The sequence below is a fragment of the Neophocaena asiaeorientalis genome, unplaced genomic scaffold (assembly GCF_003031525.2).
Source record: "Neophocaena asiaeorientalis asiaeorientalis breed wild unplaced genomic scaffold, Neophocaena_asiaeorientalis_V1.1 scaffold45, whole genome shotgun sequence".
In the NCBI taxonomy this organism is placed as follows: domain Eukaryota; kingdom Metazoa; phylum Chordata; class Mammalia; order Artiodactyla; family Phocoenidae; genus Neophocaena; species Neophocaena asiaeorientalis.
The window spans coordinates 3,169,349-3,178,818 of NW_020174642.1; the positions used below are offsets into that span (position 1 = coordinate 3,169,349).

General features: G+C 49.3%; 1 protein-coding gene across 2 annotated transcripts; it reads right to left on the reverse strand.

Annotated features, from left to right (window-relative positions):
* Positions 1 to 2,209: 2,209 nt before the first annotated feature.
* Positions 2,210 to 7,781, reverse strand: KCNE1 (potassium voltage-gated channel subfamily E regulatory subunit 1). 2 transcript variants are annotated; one of them, XM_024758318.1, is made up of 3 exons: positions 7,716 to 7,781; positions 6,788 to 6,882; positions 2,210 to 2,842 (listed from the first exon to the last, which is right to left on the reverse strand). In XM_024758318.1, the coding sequence occupies exon 3, from the start codon at positions 2,789 to 2,791 to the stop codon at positions 2,402 to 2,404; it is 390 nt and encodes a 129-aa protein (XP_024614086.1). In that variant the 5' UTR covers positions 2,792 to 2,842; positions 6,788 to 6,882; positions 7,716 to 7,781; the 3' UTR covers positions 2,210 to 2,401. The 2 variants fall into 2 exon arrangements, with proteins under 2 accessions (XP_024614086.1, XP_024614087.1); XM_024758319.1 differs by lacking the exon at positions 7,716 to 7,781 and having other exon boundaries at positions 2,346 to 2,838; positions 6,788 to 6,876.
* Between the last annotated feature and the right edge of the window lie 1,689 nt (positions 7,782 to 9,470).

Sequence of the window (9,470 nt, forward strand, 5' to 3'; positions counted from 1 at the left end):
GGGAGGACTAAAGCCCGTGGGATCTCCCTCTGCCTTAAAGGGGCAGGAACCTCATGGGGGAAGTGAACCGGTGATAAAGAACTAGTCTGTGTGCCTGGACTACCCAAGTCTGCCTGCCGCTGTGAATCATGTTGTGGACCACGTGCGCTCTGGGTTCCTCTCCAAACTCCCGGGCCCAGCCTGCTTTCCTTCACTAGGGGCCAACTGTGTCTGCCACAGCAGGGAAGTCACACGTGGCCAGGAGATGCCAGCAGTCATAGGTGGGCTTCCAGGGGCCCAAGAACCCCCGAGATTGTGGGTAAAATGTGTCTATGTGCAATCTGGGGAGATCATAGCTTTCATTAGATTGTCAAAGGACTCTGACACAAATAACCACTGGTCTCAAGGACTGTAGTAACTCTGCCAGGCTTCTGTCCAAGGGATGTCCCATTGGGAGCCCGGCCCCCAAGCCCACAAAGGAATCACTGTCTATTACGTGAAGCAAGGACTGGGCCCCATTCGTCTATTGGAGGATGGCCAGTGATGCTTACGTGTTGCTTCTAATTTATATTATGTGCAGGTTTCTAACAAGTATGTTTTATTTAAGTATTCCACCCTCTTAAGCAATGCCTAGGCAGGTGAGTGTTCAGGACGGCGCAGGTGACCGAGGGCAGCCGGGGAAGAAGGCTGAGACCCAGGTCACACGTCCTCTGAGTCCCTCAGGCCAGGCCATGCTCACGAGGCTCCTTCCACTGCCATGAGCAAGTCCCTGGTACCGTCTGCCTCCACCCCTGAATCCCTTTCCCAGCTCTCAGTTGGGAGGGAAGTTTCCAAGGGAATCTCTGTCTTGTGAGGAGAAGGGCCAGGAGGAAAGCGCTGTTTCTGGAGGGGTGGTCAGGGCAGAGGCGCTGTGTGAGCTTCCCAGGGCTGCTGGAGCAAACTAGCCCAGCCTGAGTGGCTTTGAGCAAGGGAAACCCCTTGTCTTCCTGTTCTGGAGGCCAGAGGTCTGAAATCACGGGGTCTCAGGGCCCTGCTTCCTCTGAAAGCCATCCGGGAGAATCCTTCCTTTCCTCTCCCAGCTTCCAGTGGTGGCCCTCAGTCCTTGGTGGTCCTTGGTTTGCAGCGGCACCACTCCTATCTCTGCCCAAATTTCCCTCTTCTTATAAGGATGTCAGTCACATTGGATTAGGGCCCACCCCAATGACCTTACCTTCCTTGATCACATCTGCAAAGACCTTATTTCCAGATAAGGTCACATTCACAAGTTAGGACTTGAAGGGTTAAGAGGATCTTTTGGGGGGGTCACAATCCAACCACGATGGGCACATTACCTCAGAAGGCCCTGCCACCTCAGTCCCGTGTGTTGCCCCTTTGCCCACACCCACGCCTTCCCCTGAGCTCTTGAGGTGGTGGATGCAACCCTCCCTCCTGCCACGAAAACTGAGTACTTTCCCCTTGGTACACATTCTGAAGCAGGAGTTTTTTCCTTCTGCATCTCAACTGCGCTACGTGAGTAGGTAGTGTGTGTGTCCTTGAGTATCTGTGTGTGTTTCTCTGTATGTTTCTGTGTGCACGTGTGTGCCTCTGGGTATGAGCGTGTGTTTGGGGGGTGTGTGTGTGAAGGGTGGGCATGGGGGGGAAGAGGAGGCAGGAGAGGAAGGGGAGGATAGAGCCACCATGGTGAGGGTACGAGTGAAAAGGGCGGAGTAAGTCTTGTCCCGTAGCAAGTGGGGAAGTGTGCTTGCAACGAATATGGAAACATTATGTCTTGGGTCTCAGTCCCATAAGGAAGGCGTATTCCTTAGGATTTTGATTCTGTTACTTTAACAAAAAACAAAATCACACTGGCCCAAGGAAGATCGGAGTTAGTTTCCCTTTCCTCTAAAGTCTGAGCTGGTGACTGACCAGACCCTGCCCCATGCCATGGCCCAGGGGCGCAGACTCTTATTGCTGTACCATCTGTGAATACACTGTCCGTTTCCAGAGTCAAAACTGGCTCACCACCTGATCCATGTCCCAGCCGCGGGGAAGGGGGAGAGGGGAGTGGAGGACACATCCTTTCCTTTTCAAGGCTCACCGGGAAATTGCCCTCATCATTCCCACTTCAACTGGCCATAACTTCATACAGAGGACGTTGCTAGCTGCAAGGAAGTCAGGGAAAGACAGCTGTTATTCTCAGAGCCCGTGATCTCAGGGATTTTGCTGAAATTAACGAGGCAGGCACACACACTGGGGAGCGGCTCACAGCCTATTATAGAAGGAAAGTGATTTTAGAAATATAGTGTTACTAATCCACCTTTCACCCCTTATGATAGAAAAAAAAAAACCGAATTATACTCATGCAGGAAAGAATATAAGGAACATGTAATTGGAAAAATCAGATCATCAGGGAGGCTTTGTCCAATTCTGACCAGTCTCGGGGTCAGGATGACAGCTTCATCTCAGGAAGGTATGCAGTGGGTCGTTCTACAGCCAGCTGGTTTTCAATGACATAACACGCCCTGCAGCTCTCCAGAATCCGGGCCTGGAAGTACGCCTTGTCCTGCCCCTGCCAGGTGTCAGACTCGATGTACACGTTGTACGGGTCATGGGAGTGCTCCAGTTTCTTGGAGCGGATGTAACTTAGCATGATGCCCAGGGTGAAGAAGCCGAAAAAGCCAAGCACCATGAGGATGTACAGTGCCGCCAGCTTGCCGTCATCATGGCCCAGGGACCTGCGGGCCAGGTTGGATGTGTTGTTGCCCGGTTGAACTGTCCCCTGCCACAGCTTGGTCAGCAAGGGTGTCACAGCTGTGGCGTTAGACAGGATCATCCTGGGAGTCAAGGTTTCACTGTGGGAGAGTGAACTTCCCAGGCAAACTTTCTAAAAGAAAAGTGCAACCTGAAATCAAAAAACATGTATTGGCCTAACCCCCACCCCCACCCCAACACACACACCACACAGTTTTTAAAAATCTCAGTAAGAGGGGTGCCCTACCAGAGTATGATGGGGGAGTACCCGGTCATGGTGTGTGCCACCTGGGATCTACATAATGCCCTCTCTTGACTGATCAAGTGATAAACTGATTCACTTTTATTTCTATTCACCACCCCCACTCCCTGCCTCCATAGGTGAGCGCCAGAACGAGTTCCCTTAATACACACATTGTGTCGTACGTGTGCCTTTTAATTTATACGCCATGGGCCAAATTGTTCTCTCCAGCAAGTCATATGTTCAAGCCCTAACCCCTAATGCAGTTGAACCTGGAGGTAGGGTCTTTCAGAGGTAACTAAGTTAGATGAGGTCATAAAGGTAAGGTCCTAATCTGATAGGACGGTGGCCTTATAAGAGGAGGAAGACAGACCTTGCTCTGGGTTCCTGTCTGGCATTGGGACTTTTCAAATCTTCTCAGGTGATCCTACTTTGCACTCAAGCTTGAGAACCACTGAGCTATGATGTGGGTCCTTAGCAAATTAACCAATCAGTCTTTTGTGCTACAGAGTACCCGGAAGAATTATATAAGAAGAGAAATAATAACTTCATAGCATAATTTTCCAATCCTGTTTGTTTTTCAGATTTTCTTTTTCGGTCTTGCATGTCCCTGAGAAAATCTGAACAGGAATTGCGGAAAGAAATTCTCAAGTCATCACCATGACCTCAGCTGTCCCTGTCCTAACTCACGATGGCACCTCAACATTATGGTAAGCCAGTCGTAACTTTATGCTGGACCAGAAAAGCCAAGTTACTTAACTGCCTTTCAAATAACAACTCTGCATTTTTAACAAAAAATCTTTTGCTGACTTTACACTTAATTTATTGTATCGCTTTTACTAAATGCCTTCTATGCCCCCAAGGCCTGCATGCTGGGTCATGTGGTGTTTTTGCGTATTGAGTCACAAAATGAGTTTGGCAACGTCCTCTAATAATCAGCATGGTGTAAACGACACAGAACCCAATCCGCACAACAGCTGTGGGTTCGTGTCCCATTCTCCAAGTTCACATCCATTATAATGCCAAAGCACTGCCCAGTGGCCACAGTTAGGACTGTTGGACTCAAATGGATGTGGAGACCGGCTGATCCAACCGTCTTAACTTCATAGAAAACTGGTTTCCACAGAAGTGAGCTGACTTGCCCAAGGTCACGTCTCCGATCAAAAATACATCTAAACTTTAATCTTTTAGCCATGGACACACATTTTATTAGCATAGAAAAAGGAGTTCTCAGGACCTTGCAGAGAGAAGGCAGATCTGTATTTAAGCTCAAAGGGACCAAGGAGCCGGCTACTTTTATCAGGTAAAACTGAGTCTACCTAATTGGGAACTGGCTTCTGACCTACATATGCCATCAGAAGAGCTCTCTGCCCCACCGGCGAGAACCACAGCTTTTTGTAGCTCGCACAGGGAATAGGGGGCTGGAGGAGGAAGAAGCAGCAGGAACCAGGGAGGTCCAGCTCCAAACACAACCAGTTTGATGCTCAGCCTGGGCTAAACATTCTCAAACTGGCTTTACTGGGCCCAGAAAGAAGGAAGTGGGGTGGGGGTCTAGAAGTTTCTGCTTCTGCCTGGGTTTGAGACTCTTCAGTAGGCATAGACACTGCCCCCAACAAAGGTTAGTGCAATTTTTTTCCGTCAAAGCTGAGTCCCAGAGCTGCTGGTCTACTGAGAATCACTCAGGATTCGGGACTGTGGACAGCCGAGCTGAGCTGCAAATGGACAGCAAGCATGCCTCCAGCACCCCGGGATCCTGCGAACGCTCCAACTGTACCCAGGGGAGAGGGGGAAGTAGGTGATGTCACGCTGTTCCCGGCACACACGGCCCCTTCTGCCTTTCTCCCAGGAGTTCCAGATCCGTCTCATATCAGCACCCATAACAGGCTTTTAGAACAGATTTCCTAGTACCGCACCTCTCATTCTTTCTTACGCATTTACTAAAAGGGCAAGGCTTTCGTGGCTGACTCCAAGCTCTCTACTGAGAGGGACAGATTCTGGGGGCAAGTCAGGGGAAGAGGAATGTCAGGGTTCCCGAGTTCCAGCCCTGGCTCAGTCCTAGCTACTCCTCGCGGTTCCCAGACGGTACCGTAGCTTGCTTATCTAGGTGGGATGGGGATGACATTCCTGCCATTCTTGTCAGCATTTCCTCGGAAGAGCATCCAGTTTTGAAATCAGCACTTTTTGTTTCAGGAAGCAGAATTAGGGTAGAAACAATTACGGATAAGCTTAATTTGGGGGAATATGATCTTACTGAGTCACGAATTCTGTGAGCCAATTTTCCTTGGAAATACCTGTCAACTGTCTTCATCTTTATCGAAACACAATGTCCAAATTCTGGAGATATATTTACCTCCTAGCAGCAAAGAGGGGCCCAGACTCTTCCAGGCAGTCAGCGGGCTTTGTCTTGGGCTTCTCACCTTCCTCTCTCCCGGGAGAGGAATAACTAAGGTGGCCAAGGTCTCAAACAGTCAGGGTGTAACCTGTACAGAGGCACCGCATTTGACTGTCCTCAAAGATCTGTAAAGGGCTTTCTGCCACCTCCCTGCTGGATGTGCAGTGTGGTTCTTGAGTCTGGTCACAGGGCTAAGAGCGTCCCAGACCTCTCCGTGGGTGGCAGAGAGGAGCTCTGGGGTGTGAAGGGTGGAAATGTGAACCAGGGAGCTGATGAGAGGGACCCGGTCAAACTCAACATGGGAAAAAGGATGAGCATTTTGGCATGGAGAATGGATGGCAGCAGGATTCCCAGACTCTGGGAAGGGAGCTGAAGTCACATAGAAGGAAGAATCTCACCCTCAGCAAATTAAATGAATTTGGGGAGCCCCAGTTTCCTCATCTGAAAACTGGGGATGATGGGATGACTGTGGAGGCATGAAACAAGCCCACAACCTTCCTATCTCTTGCTTTTGCTGCTCTCTCTGCAAAGAGAGTCATGACCACCATGTCTGCCTGCCAAAATTCTACTGGTCCTCCAAAAGCGCCCTCCTGTGCCAACCTGTGAAGCCGCTTCCAGATGTCCCGTCCCCTCCTTTGAGCCCTCATAGTACCCAGTCTGTACCGCTCAGATTCTAAGCTGTGTTGTAATCATTTATGGGCTCGTCTATGCATTTCCAGGAGCTCAGGAGGATCAGAGACCGTATCGTTCGCCTCGTCCTCACTCCAGCCCCCAGAATGGGTCCATATGGGTTTGCTGAATTAAACGGGCATGAAAAGTATTAAATTCAATACAACTACAATGTGAATGTGAGAGCAAATAATCAACAAAGTAGAATACACTCTGGAAAGAGCTTGGTGTAACCAAATGAAAACCTCTTTCAATGTAGTCTGTTTTGATATAATAAAATTTAAATTATTTTTATGTATATTTATTTTATTAGCATTATTTATTTTGTGTATTAAATTTTATATTATTAATATAGTTATGTATAACTATATTAATAACTATATATGTCTGCAACCCACCTTATTCCTAAAAAGGTTCAAAGCCATCAATAATTGTCAATAATACAGCATAATTTTCACTCATCCTCCCCAATTCCCGTAACTCTTATCTTGCCCTCCTTTTTATCCATAGTACTTGATCACCTGCACCTAGTATAGTTTTTCTTATTTATTCTGTGCATTGTCTATTGTTTGTCTTCCCTATCAAAATGTAAGCCTTTGAGGGCAGGGATCTTTGCCTGTGTTGTTCCCACGTATCCCGAAGACCAGAACAGTGTCTGGCATGTGGCGGGAGCACAGTAAATATTCACAGATACAGGCATGCATGCATGGATGCATGAGTGAGTAAATGTCCCACTCAACTACGGGAAAGCCCGAACCACACAGAAACTGTCTCACCAGCTCTGCCTTCAGAGACTTAAGATGACAGGAGTGAATCCCTCTGATGTCTTCACAGCGTACTTTATTTTCAAAACAATCCACTTTTGAATAACCTGTCAAAAGCAAGACATACCTGAATATTCTGGAAACTGAGAATGCCTTCCTCAGACCCATCCTCAGCTCATCTCTGATGAGCAGCAGGAAACAGAGCAGAGCCAGCGGAGGGGTTTTGCCCCCTGGTTAGAAACCCATAGATCAGAGTCAACAGCGCCTTCTAGCAATTCACTCATCACATGAATTAAAGCAACGGTGTGATCACAGCAAAGTTCCCCACCATGGTGACCGTAAGTGACAACTGTGGTTATTGACAAGGCCCTTCCTCAATGGAGCTGGAAGCTCCTTCTTAACCTAAAAGTGGACTCAAACAGTTCACATACAGCAGTCTGAAAAATCGAGGATGTCCCATGCCTTTTCCCTGGGCAGATGCCAAGGCCCAAGAAACTTTTTTTGTCCAAAGAAAACCCACAAAAGATTCCCTTTGAGGCCGGGTGCGTTTGCAAATACTGCCCCATCTGGAGGTCTTTGAAACCAAGCGGGGGGCTGGGATCATGGGCGGTTTTAGTTTTCTTTGGATGCTTTTAAGTATTTTCCCAATTTTCTCCAGGAACGACTGTAATTTAATAATAATGGGAAAATGTTGTCGTTGTTTGGTGCTGAGATGATTTTCTCGGCATGCGTTCTAGAAGTGTAGAAGGCAGAGGGGAAGGAGGCGTGAGGCCGAGCCGCCTATTCTGTCTCCCACTAAGGGGGTCGCGGCTCCTCCTGCCTGGGGGCGCCCGCTGTGGCCCAGGGGCTGAGACTGGGTGCCTGGAGCCCGCTCAGGGTCGCCGGCCTGGGGGCATTGAGCGCCGGTCGAGGAGCCGGGAGGCAGGAGCCCTTGACTTACCAGGTCTGGGGCGCGGAGAGAGCCGGGAGCGCAGCGGGGTCCAGGGCAGCCAAGCGCAGGGCACCGACAGCCGCGCCCCAGGCGGCGCGCTCCGCGGGCAAGTGCGCGGCGGGGCGGGCGGGGCCTCCGGAGCCAGAGGGCGCCCCGCCCCGTCCCCGCGCGTCCCCGCAGAGCCGGCGGCCCCCGGGCCACCCCAGGCCATCCCGGGGCGCCCCCCGGATGCTCCGCACCCTGCGTCTCCAGCAAGCGCTCTGTCACGCGGGGTAAGCGCAGAGCCGGCAGAGAATCTGTATAAGAACTGCCAGCCAGCCAGCCAGATATACCTTCCTGAGGAGCTCGGCACTGGCAGGCGAGAAGCCTCAGTGGCCAAAAGAAGTCCGTCCCAGAGAACCCCACTGTCGGCCAAGCACTCGCCAAACACCCCTTCACACATCTCCAAACAAGAACTTCAAATCAGCTCAAAACCACAGCAGACTCCTTTTAGCTGCGTCCTGAACCCCAGCAGTGACCATGCATCTATCGGCAAGCATTTATTGAGCACCTACTGACAGGTGTCCTGTCCTGAGCTGGGGGTGCAGCTGTGGACCAGACAGACAGGGGTCCCCGTGTGCAGGTGTCAGTGGTTGGAGCCACCCATGCGTTGGCACCCCAGCTCCGAAGTTCCTGGGGCAGTGGGAACAGCCTTTCAGGCCGCCAGGAGCAAACTGAGCCTCGGCCCCAGGAACCTCCAGGGAAATTTCACAGCTGCTGCCTACCAGCTTGTGGGGGTTGGTAGGGGGGTGGCGAGCGTGAGACGGGCAATTCCCAAACGACAGTCCTGTGAAAGCACTGGGCAATAAGGTCCAGGCTTGCGGTCTACAGGCAAGCAACAGAGAAATTAGATTCCTGACCTAGAGATAGAAGACATTTTCTCGGACCCCCCTAGTCTTCCTGGGCCAGTCACTTCTGCTTGAGCCTCCGCCTGGGGGTTCTCTTGGGGAGGAGGCCACTGAAGGCTGTGGGAAGGGGTCCATTGGATGTGGCACTTTAGGACGCAGCCCAGCTAGCACAGGCAGAGCTGGCACTCCCCTGCACTACGGCTGCTAGTCTAAATAAACCCACACAGCAACTCTGGAAAGTTCTAAAATGTCCATAGCCTTGATGTGTACTTATACTGTGTGACATATATTCTATGGAGGGGATCTGAACTGTAGAAAAGCTTTATGCATAGAAAAGTTCTTTGTAGTTTTACTTAAAATAACTAGAATCTGAATGTCTCAAAATAGAAAAGTGGTTACATTATGTTACGTATGATAGAATATTATTCTACATACTGGAATGTTTTATGTGGTCATTAAGATAATGTTTACTAATAGTTTGTAATGTTAAGTGAAAAATACAAAACCCTAAATTGTACATACAAGATGCTATGCATTATTTCAAAAGACTAAGAAAACACACCATGATGTTAATACTGTGTGCTAGCGATGGGCTTACATGGTATTTATTTTCTTAGTTATACATTCTATGTTTTCCTTTCCTTTTTTTGTAATAACTATATTCTTTAACATTTAGGAAAAAATACATAAACTTTATCTGAAAATTCTCTGGATTCTACCCCATCAAGGTCATGCTGTATGTATTTAGTATCTTTTTGCTCACCTTTCCACAAAAGGACTCCACCAGGAAGGAAAAAATGGATCATTGAAGCAAAGATGTTTGTCCTGTAGAATTTATGTGCTACCCTTTCAATAATAACCCATGGGCCAGGTAAAC

Bases quoted from the DNA above. Each gene is read 5' to 3' on its own strand.
- KCNE1 (XM_024758318.1), bottom strand. From the start codon at position 2,791: ATGATCCTGTCTAACGCCACAGCTGTGACACCCTTGCTGACCAAGCTG.